This window comes from Ixodes scapularis, unplaced genomic scaffold (assembly GCF_016920785.2).
Source record: "Ixodes scapularis isolate PalLabHiFi unplaced genomic scaffold, ASM1692078v2 PGA_scaffold9__187_contigs__length_104089568, whole genome shotgun sequence".
NCBI classification, from domain to species: domain Eukaryota; kingdom Metazoa; phylum Arthropoda; class Arachnida; order Ixodida; family Ixodidae; genus Ixodes; species Ixodes scapularis.
In genome coordinates, this window is record NW_024609884.1 from 71,047,132 (window position 1) to 71,061,789 (window position 14,658).

Consider the following 14,658-nt stretch of genomic DNA (forward strand, 5'->3'; position numbering starts at 1 on the left):
ACAAATTTAGATTTATATTTATGTCAGACTCAATTTGAGTGAGGAGAGACTCCAAAATGCATCTCTCTTTCGACACTTCAACCTGAAATAGAAGTATGTTACAAGACACAAATGAGTCTTGCATGCAGTAACAAGAATTGTTTTTAGGAAAGTTTATTTTGTGACAATGTGTCCTATCGAGAAGCTTTAAAAAGAAAATTTGGGGGAGTTTCCTTTCCTTTAATATAGACATTCAACCGTAGAACAGATTTGTATGGTGCCATCTTTCTTGTTCCTGCTCTCCGGGGTTCTATAAACAAGCGTAAGGCAATACTAACTGCAAAAAAAAAAAGGAAAATGCTATGCCAAATTCTGATCAATCTCCACTTTTGCCCCTCAATCCTCAGTTTGTATCAATAGCGTGCACAGACCCGTGTAACACTGGTGACATGACTGCTCAACTGACAATTCATCTCTTGCCAGTCTCGCAGCTGAATATCTTCTGCAAACGCTATCAGTGCGTACATGCAACATCAAGTTGCATGTCGACACGCATTTTGATGAGCGCAAACTTATACGGATAAAATGCAAGCAAGTAATGGTGAGCAAATGCATACCTCTTATTGAGCGCTTTCCGGTTCATTGGTACATAAGCATAGGGTTCAAACCTCCCCTTCTTCCTGTCTCCAGAGGCGCCCTGCGTCAAGATCGGACCCATTTGAAAAGATGGTCCTTGCACACCACACTCAACATACTCAACAACCATAAGAACTGCGATTCACCTTGGCATCTGCAGCCTTCCTCTTCTTTGGGGGGGCACTTTCACCTGCTTCAAATGAAAAACGCAACGTTAGCAACAGAATCTTCTTACAAGCAACATGTGAGTACAGATACCAAACATAACAGCATTTAGTACTCCTACAAATCAAACTTTTCGCTTAAGCAGAGTATGACGAGTCATTTGTCACAATGAGATGTCAAAAATGATGTCTCAATGTTCAGAGTCTCGGCACAGGTTGCAGTTTCGGGTTCAGACGTTTTCTGTGCTCGCTATCAAAAGAAAGCTGAAGAGGTTCTTGAAAAAAAAAAAAAACGAGTTAGAGGCTATTTCTAGCGTATTTTTTCCCGTGAATGAATATCACAAGCATTTGATCCGCACGTATCAGTAGACACGAGAAAAAACGAAAAACTAACCGCTAGTTGTGACGTCAAACTCGGAGGTTTCAGCTGCCTTGCGCTAGTAAGGGAACGCGTGCAGTGCTTTTGACTGCTCAGGCAAGGCTTGCAAAAATGTTAAGATCTCTGTATAATTCGTCATGACTCCCTCCTGGCACCAAACGCGACGGGAAGAAGGGGCTTCAGTGCTGTTTTAAAAGCGCTGTTGTGGCTACCTAGCGCATCAATCTGAAATATAATTCTGACATTTGTAATCCTGGAGGCCAAATAAAGACAACTGAAGTGTTTTTTTCTCAAATACAGAACCGCTTCAGTTTCCCTTTGACTACAACTATTCTACCAATGAGACCATGATTCCATTAGCACTAAGTTATAAATACCTAGGTGTGCACTTCTCTAGTAACCTATCTTGGGCACTACATGTTAACCATGTTTTCTGAGTCTAACCGATCACTCGGACAACTAAAACGTCACCTCAAGTTCGCACCATTAAACTTGAGACTTGCCACCTATAAAGCACTGATCCGCCCAAAGCTAGAGTATGCTGCCGCTATATGGGACCCATTCCAAAATTACCTGTCATCAATCAGAAGCAATTCAAAATTGTGCAGTCAGATTTATTTTTTCTAGCTATTCATATTATATAAGTGCCACTGGCCCTAAAGGAACGCAATGAACTAGATAAACTATCTCTTCGCCGAAAATATTTTTCACTAACACTCACAAATTTTATTAAGATTTCCTGCCAAATTCACCGTACATCATGCCACCCGCACAAACTCCAACACTCTTTCACAAATTTTAATATGATTTCCTGCCAAATTCACCGTACATCATGCCACCCGCACAAACTCCAACACTCTTTCACAAATTTTATTAAGATTTCCTGCCAAATTCACCAGACATCATGCCACCCGCACAAACTCCTTATCGTACCGGTCATCCACTCAACGTGATGCGCCCTAAAACTAGAACAGTGACCTCGTCTGCTTCATTTTTCCCACGCAGAGCAAAGGAATGGAATGACCTTCCCTGCAGCATTGTTTCCATATCTTATCCTCTTCATTTCAAAAAGAAATTGAGCAAAGTCATTCTCACCACTGCCTCACAGTTGAAAAAAAAAAAAAAGGGAAGTGCCTTTACAATGTTTTGTTTTTGACTGATTTCAGTTTAACCATGTATACATTCTTGCATCAATGTTCTGAGGGAAAGCGCAGTTCCATGTCCTCTTAGTAAAGAGTTTGGCATATGTTGAGTAACATAAATATATCATGAGTAAACTGTAAAGTGACTCACCCCTGGATGTACCCGAAGTTCCTTCTCCGGCACTCAGATCAGTGCTCTGCCTAAGCTTTGGATTCTGAAATGCGCAAGTGACACTCCGTTAGAGTAAGGCAAAGAATGCGCCCAGCTCAAGCAAAACAAGAAAGCGCATCACCTGTTTGTAGTGGGACAGAGCTTCCAGCAGGTCATTGGCATCCTCTTCGACATCGCTTGCAGATTCTGATAAAGGAGTTTCAGATTACTTCAATTCTGGCAGCATGCAGGTGTTGTAACTCTGTGAAAGACATACCTTCTTTCTTCCTAGGTTTCAATCGCTCATCGACAATCAAGAGCCGACCATCTTCAGTCACATCAAAGCTGCATTTGCCCTTTCTCTTTGGAGCACTCTTGGGATCAGTTGCTGTCAAAAAAGATATGACCGCGTATCACACCAAATTAGAACAGGCAAACGTACAGCAAAATGGCTGAATCTACAATCACTGCCACTATTTTAGCACAGGCTAGCTGTAAGAAGCTACTACCAGTTGATAATAAAGCCAACTTTTGTATCAACTCCCACAAAAATGGAACAAATCTGCAGAATATATACCCACCCTTCCCATATCAGTCTTGCTAGAAAAAGCGAACATATTAACTTCAGCAGCTATGTGAATCACCCACTTAATGACATCACCAGGAAGAGAAAACATAATCCATTTTTTACTGAAAAGGGGAACAGTTATACATGTTGATACTCTTGTGCAGTGACCATCAACGCATATCCAAGGTGTTTTTTCCAAGAAAAAGATTTTAAAAAAAAGACACTGGAAATAAAAAAAAACAATTTTTCAGGATAACATTATTCAATGTGGCAGACGTCAGGATGAGAGTATAGTGACAATTCACACATTAATTAGTTAAAATCCATTAACTTAATAAATATTAATTTCAGCAGGCACATTCCAATTAAAAATATGTTGCTCGTCGTCAACATAAGTCACCAGTTTTAGATAACTAGGTTCTGCTCCGTGCCATTTTCTGACGAAGTTAGGCTGTCTAGTGTCTGCCATATCGCGTGCAGCAGAATTTAGTTGTGTGAATTTTAACTGCTACCACATATTTTGCTGACAAGCGACACATCACCAACTGGAATGTGCCAACTGAAAGTATTATTTAAAAAGTTATTAGTGAATTTTAGGCAAATAGTTAAGTACCACTTTAGACTCTCTACCTGACATCCACCAATGTGGATAGCACTCCCCAAAGGAATAATTTTTGTATTTCCAGTGTCCTTTCTTTTTTATATGTTTTCTGTCTTGGAGAAAAATACCCTATAGTATGCTGTAAAATCCCGTAATTGCGGCCTTCTCTGAGAGTTTGCCCTGCTTGTTTTTCTGGCTAAATATCCGTAACATAAAAATTCCGAAACAACACCCACCCCTCGATTTCCATCGGACATCACAAAATGTTTGACGGGAATCACATAAAAAAAAAAAAAAAAAAGTCAAATTTGGGGGTTTTACGTGCCAAACTTACGACGGGCATCTGGCACGCCCCAGTGGAGGATTGAGGATTAATTTCGACCACCTGGGGATCTTTTGACGTTCAACCGAAAGCTCGGTAAAACGACGCCTTCTCTGCAATAAGCCTCCGTCAGATTGCGGGCACCTCGGTCGGAATTCGAACCCGCCACATGGGGATCCGTAGGCCGGCGCTCTCGCCTCGGAGCCACCGAGGCGGCACGGGAATCACATCAATCGCGCATTCTGCAGTACCGGTATGTGTGAGAAGTGAGTTCGCAACGGGGTTCCTGTGTTTTTGTCTGCCATCTGCGCGCGCGATATCGGTTCCCGTAGTACGCAAATTTGCAGGCTATTACCAAATACCATGTAAGCCAATACTGTCAACTTCCGCGGATCGCTGGCAAAAAGTGATCGCAGCGCCCCTGGCGAGCTCGGAGTCTCTGGTGACAGAAGAATTCTCCACAACGCATTGGTTTTGCCTATCTCCACGCGAGGTGACCAATGAAAAAAAATTGTCACGGATATTCGCCGCTTTGAATGTTAAAAAATAGGTTCCATTTCATGAGTCGAGGATATTTTCTTTGCGTGGGAAAGAAGTTACAGCTTGTAGGGGGCAATTTTCGGGCTCTCCTGAAGAAAACACTGTCAAAATTTACGCAAGCCAGGCAAAACACGAATGTAGCCTTCGCCCTGTTTCTTGAAAAAGGGCTATGTTAAAAAAATAAAATAGAACATTGCTACGTTTCAACTGTACTGTTCATATTGATCAGTTCTTTTTGTTGTTGCAATTCCAATTTCTCATGAATGTTTTGCATAAAACCATTCCGTCAAATAGGCGAGCTGGCTAATCCCGATCGTCTCCGGATGAAGAAGCAAAAGGCAATTTCGAACCACGTATGCCACTGCGATGTCAGTATGCCCTGAAAGAAGTCGATTGTACAGATGCAAATCTGACGCTATTACTAAAACTAATAAAAACGCAGTTACACCAAAAAAATAAAAAAAAGCACCCGGTTGACGATTGTGCACCTTCTTCCATTTTTCAAAGTGTACTTCCTTTTTATGTTTGAGGCGACGCTACGCCGCCGCGGTTTTTCTTCCTCCTGCGTTTATGATTTTTCTTTCTTTTTTTTCTTTCTTGTGTTTACTTGATGTTCGAACTATCGCGCGTTTTGCTTTGCCTTGTTTGGCTTAGTTTTTACTTTCACTTACTTTCCTTCGCTTTGTCACTTACTACCACCGGTTCGTCTGCTTCGCAACGCCCGGCCAACTGGAGGGCCCTCTGCAACTTTGTTGCTATTGTTTTCTTTTTTTTTTCCACTGTCGTTTGTGATAACCTCCTACGTTCGCCTTCGATTGAGTTTCTGATCCGAAATCTTCATATGTACTTCGTGATACTTAATAAATATATTAAAAGGTTTAAGCATGTTATACATTTCTATTCGGATTTTATTTGAGTACGCGGTCACGTCTGCTATGGGTCATTGTTGGTTGATCAACTGACCGCCTTCGGGCATACACCAGCGCATACTTGGAGATGGCAGGCATGTCATGTGCTGCTTACCACTGCAGAAAAAAGTTTTTGTGATGCGGTGGGAAATCCTTCTTCCGCTTCAAATTAAACAGCAAAAGCTATCCAGGTCTGGCTTCAAAATCGCCACTGATGCCTCAACAGACGAATATTTCACCAAACAAGAGTTCAGCTGAAAACGCACTTGAGGCCGCTAATCGGCACTCAAAACAAAGGCACGGTGTGCAAGGATTGCCTGGACATGTACGTCAACAACTACTGGAATGTAATGTAGAACTACTGCGCCAAGCAAGCAAACAAACAACCTGCCAAAGTCACTGGGAAAAGAAATGCGAAAGCAAAGAAAGGTCACCCACTGCTAGCACGAAGCAGATTGCAGCGTGAGACTCTTATTTACCTGGCAGTGCGAGCTGGACTACGTTATTCCTTTCTTCTGTTTTGTTTTTAGTCCCTAACAACGCCGCGAAAGCAAATAAACATGTAACGTGCAGCTATAAAAAAAAAAAAGTGTCGCTCTTTTTTTTTTTTTTTTAGTAGTTTCGTTGTGTTGCTTCTGCTTTGTTTGTTGTGGACGGAACACCAACGGCGAGCACCGCCTACTAATTTTCAATGCTCCTACCGACGCCCCGTGCGATCGTTGTTTTTGAAGGTCTTTGCTGGGTGATTTGTATCTTTGCATCGTCTGCTAGCTTCTTTGGTTCATTCGCCGTTGTTCGCAACCGTTCCACATTTCTTTTTATTTTCGTCTGGAATGGGGACCCCATCTTTTCTGCAAAGTTCGGAAAGTGTTTGCACGGTAATTTTTCGACTTTTTGTTTTTGTAATGCTGCAGAGCTGTTGCGCTTGCTCTGGTAATTTTAACATGCTGTTTGTGCACGTTTTAATAATCATCTATTCAGGTAAGAAACTGTGACAACGCAGTTTGTAACGGATAAACAGTAACCTCTTACGACGTAGTTCGAGCAGCTAAACGCCTTTTTCCCGCTTACCAAATCTGCTTCAAACGCGTGTGATCCTCTGAGTGGCGTTTGAGGCATGTAAATAAATTGCTCTATCCTTGTTTATGTGCTCATCGTTATTCGTTTGTCGTTGCAGTTGAGATCAGTGGATTCTGCTTTGCAAGCAGACTGACCGTAATGAAATTTTTCTGCTGTTGGGGTGACGAAACGGGGCTCGCAAAGCTCGAGGATGTCGCAGAGCCTATACTTTTCCATTGCGTCGTCTGCTTCCGAAGACTCCGAGTCCGCTAGAGGCGCCACTGTCACGTTCGCCGCCGCTCCCATAGGTTTTCGGAGGAGTTTCCAGTATTGGTGAAGCTATATCGTATTTGCTATTACTGAGTGTTCATCGCACCGTGCACGAATCTGCTGCATCCGCAGTCTGCTGAATCCTCTTTTATGACACAGGAGTTCGTAGCAAATTCCTCCATGTTTATAGTGCTGTGGAACGCGAATTCGCCTTGTCAGAGATCAGAGGTATAAGTCCCCGAGTCACATGGTTTGTAGCGGGTGTACCTGTGTTTACCACAAATTTTTTTTTTAAGTTTTTCTGCCTTATCTTTAAACATAGCCCACCTCATGTTTTTCACCATTTATCTTTTCCTTTTGGGCGGGTGCCCTTATGGGATTTTACGGTATGTACACACTTTCAAAAGATGAAAAACATACTGCAAGATTTTACTGCCCCATGTGTGTGCTTTCATGCCTGTTAAACTAACTCACACGTGATTTTCTTGCCAGCCGATGCGTCAAGGAAGTCAACAATGTCATTTTCCCCTTGTTCTTCAATCCAGGCCCGAGTGCTCTTTCGGAGTGCCTTCTTCTTCTTCCTCCGGTCGACTTCATCGTCGGAGTCCTCTTCGTCACTGGTGTCTCGCAGAATCTCCTCAATCCTAAGAGGCCAACAAAAACATCACATGGAATCAATTTGCACAGTAAATATACCAGGTTTAAGAAAGGCCCTTAACAATATGATCCAAAATTACACAGCTTCTGAGAACTGAACAGATAAGGTGAAAAATCCCCTTGGTTTGGGAGTCAAATCTAAAAACGAAACAAGACATTCTATGAGACATATCATAGATATTTCTAAACCATTAGGAAGTTTTGTGTTGGTTTGCTGATCAGGCTAAGATCAGTCAATTTTTTCAAAGAATTGTGGCAAATGGACTTTATTATTAAAATGCCACTAAAAGAAAAAGTTTTTTTTTTTTTTTTTTTATTAAAATGTCTACTATACAGTTATTAGACAAAAATTAAAAACAAATACACTTTTTTATAAAAACTAACAAGCAGACAGAAAAACGAAAAAATTTGCTTTTGCCTGTCAGCGTTTTTTTTTTTTTTTTTTTTTTTTTTTAAAGATTTTGATTGGTCCTAGCGCATGATGCATAAAATAAGCAAATCCAACCTTGCAGATTAGCCAACTGCTGACAGAGCACTTTTTTTGTAGAAGAGTACTCAATGTGGCAATGGTCAAAAGAAACTGAAGGCCCATTCACACACTTGCGTTTGACTACAACCGACTTCGACACGACCGGTTTTTAAGCCTCTTGCGACAGCTTACGACCGGCTCCGCAGCAGCGCATCCGGTCGTACGCCGTTACAAGAGGCTTAAAAACCAGTCTTGTCTCATTTGGTCGTAGTCAGCTGCAAGTGAGTGAATGGGTCTTAACACACCCTTCTGTGCCGGTCTTTGCAGCAGCAATTTCCTCCTTTTCCAAGTCTTCATTGCCAGATTCCTCATCATGATCCCCATGCTGTTGTTTTCGACGCTTCTTGCGCTCCTCGACTTTGCGGATGTTGGAGACCAGCTTGCGGTGCGTCTCGGGAAGCATGCCCACAATAGTCTCATACCTGCACACGTCACATTCCACAGTACAGTCAAATGCTCAGGCAATACGCCTTGTTTACATGGGCGGCCACAAAGGTGCGAGAAACTCACCCAAACTTTCGGATGAGCTTGACAAAGATGTTCCGTAGCTTTATCCTAAAGTGCTTCTGGATATCCCCGGAAATACTGCAGAGGCGAGACACCTGCCAAACAGTCACACACATTTGCGTGAAAGAAGGTCTCCAAGAGTCCTACTCAAACACAGAGGTCACTAAGTATGATCAGTACTACAGCAAGTAATGATAGGATGACAGCAGGCAGGCGACCACATGCCTATGTCATTTGGTCTGGTTTCGTTCTTTAGGCGTCATGCTATATTTCACAGCACATTAACAGTTCTTGAAAAAGTAGTGTTCATTTCATAGAGAAGTGCTATCTTGTAACTTCCACACCCAACAAGGAGCAAAGAAAGCAGTGTTGGACAGTCAATATTTTCATAGAAACCCAGCTCGTGCACTGCTTTCTTTGCTCCTTGCTGGGTGTGGAAGTTACAAGATAGCACTTCTTTATGAAATAAACACTACTTTTTCAAGAACTATTAATGTGCTCTGAAATGTAGCATGACACCTAAAGAAAGAAACCAGACCAAATGACATAGGCATTTTAGATGCAAAAGAACAGTGATTCAAGAAGCAGACTGCAACCGAAACTAGGACATTACAGAGGCACGGCCGCTCAATCAAAAACAATGTAAAACCTGCCATGTCACGATGCCGTACATAGGCGAAGGCGAGATTGCGCAGTTTACACTACTGGCTGCGTTGGCGCTAGTAGTCGTGTACGTTCTGGGCAATTTCGGGGGCACGCGCTCCTGAGCAGCAGCGAAGAGAAAATGATTAGCAGAGAAATACCACGAAACAAACCAACCAGGTCGATATCACGAACGAATGACGTTTTAGCGAACAGCGACGTTTGAGCGAATCGACATTTTAGCGAATAACGGGGCCGCGAGTTAAGCCATTACCCCCCCCCCCCCCCCCTTTGTGCTGCGCTTACGCCGCCTCGTGGCAACAATCTGCGGCGGCTCATTACAAAAATGTGAACCCACTCGGCCCACCCGTAAACGCCGCTTTGCGGCGGCTGACTATTCGCTAAAGTGTAAATCGGTAAAACGTGGGCGTTCGCTAAAACATCATTCGATCAAGTGAGTGCCTCCCAAACCAACCAGTGCCGTAGCTGTCATTGACCGGTAGCGCCGAGGTGGTTGCCCAAGGTGCTAGGCGCGTCTCGCCGTTTGCGGCGCATCTGGCCGGGCCGCACTTCTGCGTTCTAGATCGAGCGGCCGTGACAGGGGATATGCTCAGTTAATTACATTTTCTTTTTGTTTTCTCAAAGCAGCTTTCCAAGCAAGAAACTCTACTACAAGTGACGGTCACTGTTTAAGTCTAGCCCGATGGATTAAAGCATATCACACAAATGGTCAACAATTCATACATGTGAATGCTGCCTTATCAGGGTTGCTAGATGTATACTCCAGGGTACTACAAGATTCTGTCATTTTTTTATTTATATCAACAGTTTGTTTGGGTTTTCTACTAACAATCCCATGAAAATAAGAGAGTTTGCAGATAACAGCCTAATTTACGCCCCCATTTTTCCAGTGCAAGACCAGATAAAAGTCAGTAACACATTGTCTAGCATCACGTCGTGGTACTGCGAATATGACATGCTGATTTATGTTAACAAAATGCAGCACATGGATCTTTCAACAATGAAAAATATTCTATGAGGCTGACGGCATCAGGCTAAGAGAAAGTCGACAGCTATAAACATCTGGGTGCGATTATTTCAAGTGATTTAAAATGGAACCATACTGTGGAGTATATTAAAAACAAGCAACAAAGAAATTGCGGCATTTCAGGAGCAGGCTTAGAAGGTTAAACTTTGGGTGTATTAAACCAGTGTCAGAACCATCCAAGAATATGCATCTAAAGCCTGGAATCCCTGGCAGGGAAATCAATCACACTAAGAACTCAAAGATGTCGAATTTCTGAAGGCTCAGGTAATGTTTTTCGATTTCAGGTAAACAATGTCAGTCACAGGACTTAAAAATGCAAGCAAATCTGCAACCCCTAATAAACAGAAGGGCGTGCGAGCATGTCAAGTAATTTTTCTCAGATTTATAATGAACTCCTAAAAACTGATGGTTAAAGGACACATGCAACGGAAAAGAAATTTTTTTAAAACAGCTTAGATGGAAAAAGGATGTCATAAAACGATTGTACAATGACGAAAAAAAATTTTTAGAGCTATATTTACGGCGCTATACAAATTTGTACCTAGCTGGTGTCCGCGGGCGCCGCGGAAAAGTGGCCCTTATTTATCATGTGACTGGTACATATTTGTCACGTGGTGCTGGTGCTCTTTTGGAAGCTTCCTATGGCCTCTAAAAGTAACTTATCTATCTTCGTTTGAAGTATAACAAAAAAACTAAGATTAATAAGTAACTTTTAGAGCCCAAAGGAAACTCCTGAAAAAGCGAAAGCAGACGTGGCAGACCTGTGCGCCGGTCAGATGACGGCGGCGGCGCCCCGAAGCAGACAAACTTCTGCGGTGGCGGCGACGTAAAGAAACGCGTTTAAGCGGCGGCGCACAACGTTCAGCGTGCGGTGGCGGCGTGACTTTGCGGCGGCGGCGCACAGGCCTACCAAGTGACGAGCAGCGGCTCCCGCGGGCACCAACAACAAATTCGTTTTGCGCCATAAATATAGCTCTAAATTTTTTTTTCTGCGTTGTAAGTTTGTTTTATATTTTTTTCCATCAAGCCTGTTTAAAAAAGAAGTTTTTTTCCTTTGCATGTGTCCTTTAAGTATCCAAGGGTCTTCCACTATGAATGCTTGTAACACTCGAAGAAGATAGCTCTATTTACTGCTCAAATAAATACATTTTAAACAGTTTTTTTGTACATATATACTATAGATCTATAGAACTTCCCAGGGACATTGATACTGATTCATTTCCTGTTTTTTCAAAAGCCATAGATGTACTACTTTTCCAGTGCTGAAATTATTTTTATATATGGGCAGTTTCATTTGGATTCGCAATAGGAAAGTACATTCCTATTCTTTATTTTTCTTCAATTTTTTTTCTATGTTGTGATTCATACCATGTAAAAGACAACACTATATCTGAAAGTTCAAACATATTTAGTTTAGAAATAAAATCCCAAAGAGCTGGAGAGGATGATGGGGTTTCGATGATAGTCATCGATTACATTTTTTTATTTGAACTCTATCCCAAACTATAGGCGACAGATCTTCAATACTCTTTTAGATTAATCTATATAATTTAATAAGACACCATTTAAATATATGCTTATTATTTACAGTACATTTTTAAAAAGCAGGCTTTTGCAGACACCCCAAAACTTTTTTTTTTTTTTTCAAGTAGAGTTTTTAAATTATTACATCCAAAGTGATGCCACGCATGACATTTCAAAAGTTTGTTAATATTGAGAAATAAATATGTGAATTGATGGTTTCAGATTTTGCTCCAGTTCAGCACGCTATAAAAGTTTTTTTTTTTTTTTTTTAGTTTACACATAGTTTGTAAGGCATAATCTTATACTTCGTTTCACCTTATGTGCGAGTGAAGGCAAAGCTGGAAGCGCGAGCACGAAAGCTCCGTGCGTTCAGGCTTTGCCCGAGCGCGCGAGCTGGGGAGAAACGCGAAAAGCGCTGGTCTCGCGCTTTTAGCTTTGCCTTCGCTCGCAGATAAGGTGAAACAAAGTATAGTATCAGAGTAAGGAGCCTATAAAGAAGCCATAAAGCAGTAATGGCCGACGGTGGAATTCTGACACTTGCAGTGTGTGGAAGTGTGAACAAGTCCCAAGCTTAATTTATTTGTGGTACATGACCTATACTTCCTCAAAAGAATCTACGCAAGTATAGTTTTGTCAAACATAATACTAAAAGAGCTTTATTAACGGCGACTACAATTTAAAAAAATAGCATGCAAATATGCATTGGAGTCTAATTATGCACAAAACATTGGATTTTTTTTTCCTACTAGATCTTTAACACTACCTAGTTTAAATTCATACCACATAAGGAGCAAGTAAGAGGTGCGAGCGCCACTCACGCACGCACCTACACAGCCATGAGCCGAGATAGCAGCAGTGCGAATGGGCCCACCAGCACAGTTGCGCGCCGAGTCAAAGTGCTAACCCACCGAGCGAGGGTCAAGGCATATCGGAGTTGGACACAAATCTTCGTACCACTGGTATTACTGCGCATGCATCATCTTTGTTGGCCTCTCGCCCGGCTGTATGGTAAATACAAAAAGCCGCACTCTCCGTTGTTTGTATTTCAATGTATCCTGCTGACGTTTTCCGCATGTCACGAAGACATTTCTCAGACCCATTGGGACAGAAGAGAAACCATTCTATACCTGTTTTCACCTCAAGAACCGTAGTAAAAAAAGTCCGGCTCCACGCGGATCATTACTAATTTCCCTCTTTATCTTGATAATTAAGATATATGCAGGTGAAGTTTAGATTACATATATGCTATCTTGCCAAGACGCAAGCGTTTCGAACGCTAAAAGCATCGCTTTTTCCCCTAACAACCAAATCTCGTGAGAACTACTTCGCGCCGCGTATGAACAATGCGCAAAACTTGCTTTTTTCTTGAGGTGAAAACGGGTATAGTGAAATCACTCTCTTCGTTTTAGTTCGGTTACTACGCACTGTTCTCTTGCCAATGTTAAGTTAGCTAGAGGAGATGTTCCCGTTGTCTGCTTCGGTATAATCGGCTGAAAATGATGGTGTTTTTTGCTTCTCCACACTGTGGCAAAAACACCACCCATGCATGATCCACACAGTGGCACTGATACTATCACTCATGTTATATGTGGTACACAGCAGGGGCATAGCCAGGGGCTTATGGGGCTTCAAAACAACGCAGGAATACACGTCTCATAAGGACTTCCGCCCACAGCCCCAGGCCGGAAGTGTGTCCGACGCGCCACCACCGCGCAGTGACATAACAGAGATGAGTTTGTGTATAGACGTGGACTTTGTAGCATGAACATTAGATCAGGAGTGTCTCAATTGTGCTGCATTGGGCTCATCATACCACAATCAAAGTTCTTACCAGGTGCTGCAAGTTCATAGACAGTTCTTGAGAGTCAAGGATGACGAAGAGCATTCGGACGAAGTACAGGGCGGCCTGAACGATCTCCCGGTTGTGCGACCCCATCAAGATATCTACGGCTCCGATGATGCTCTTCAGCACTTCAGGACTGTACTGTCCTGCAAGGTAAAAGCTGTAATAAGCTCAAGAGCCAGCCACCAGAAAAAAATTAAGACACAACCCCCTCCCCCTTTTTTTTCAACAGATCAAGGACCACACTTTTTTTGCAATTCGGCCTTAAAGCTTTCTCATCTGCTTTTCGACAGGGCATTTTAAAGGCAAGCGTTGCCACTTATGAAAGGGCAGCAGCAAATGATGAGGCACCAATGACATAGGAATTAAAAAATGTGATGCGTGCTCCAATTCTAACCATGCACGTCGTGCTTTGTGTCCAAGAACAGGTCGCTTTTTTTAATGCGAAAGCATTAACTGGTCCCATGAAGCTAACCGACGTCATCAGCTTTGAAGCCGCACCAAACAGCACCTTCCCCTGCCCCAATGGAGCAAAGTCGTCTGTAGCAGAAATCTGATGGATAGGCTCCCATTGGCTGGCACGCGTCATCAAGGATTGAGGCTTCCATTGGCTTTTGCGCGGCGTAGTTAAAAAAAACGCCACCAGCAGTGATGGAAGTGCCATTTGACCTTTTGGAGCAGGCCTTGTAGCAGGCAAAATGTTTTGGAGCAGGTAGTGACCCTTTTGGAGCAGGGTTTGGCATATGTTGGCATATTACTTGAAAATGAAATAATGCTGCATTGCTATATAAAGCCCATCTCTATTATTAGAACACAGCACCTGTCGCCTTTTTAAGACAGGATATATAAAATTCAACAAAGTAAACACAAAAAAAAAAACATTTTTTAAATAAAGTTTATCTGCTCGTCAGATAAAAAAATACAATTAAATATGTCACACTGAGTTCTGATGGTACAGGATATTTAGTTTTATCAGCCTGCACTTCCTTAAAGGTATCTGCAGCAGCATCTAACGACCCTCACTGTTGTGGAATGTTTTAGTTCAGATTAGAGTTGTCTTTCGGGCACCAGCTTCAAATATTGCGGTATCTGATATTCGCTTCAAAAGTTCCGATACATTTTCGATGTGCTGGTGAAGTCACGATCGGATCACGGTGAGTTAACCCGTTGAGTGCGCTCCTTGGCAAGC

General features: G+C 42.3%; 1 protein-coding gene across 2 annotated transcripts in view; it reads right to left on the bottom strand.

Annotated features, from left to right (window-relative positions):
- Positions 1 to 14,658, bottom strand: part of LOC8026637 (RRP12-like protein) — a 57,923-nt gene that overhangs the window by 5,587 nt on the left and 37,678 nt on the right. The window contains exons 24-32 of one of the 2 annotated variants that reach the window (XM_029981273.4): positions 13,458 to 13,615; positions 8,416 to 8,507; positions 8,151 to 8,327; positions 7,194 to 7,363; positions 2,729 to 2,839; positions 2,594 to 2,658; positions 2,452 to 2,515; positions 762 to 808; positions 597 to 676 (exon numbers count right to left, since the gene is read on the bottom strand). In XM_029981273.4, the coding sequence (XP_029837133.2) occupies positions 597 to 676; positions 762 to 808; positions 2,452 to 2,515; positions 2,594 to 2,658; positions 2,729 to 2,839; positions 7,194 to 7,363; positions 8,151 to 8,327; positions 8,416 to 8,507; positions 13,458 to 13,615 (964 nt within the window). The remainder of the gene's footprint in view (positions 1 to 596; positions 677 to 761; positions 809 to 2,451; positions 2,516 to 2,593; positions 2,659 to 2,728; positions 2,840 to 7,193; positions 7,364 to 8,150; positions 8,328 to 8,415; positions 8,508 to 13,457; positions 13,616 to 14,658) is intronic. The other variant, XM_029981277.4, reaches the window with a different exon arrangement.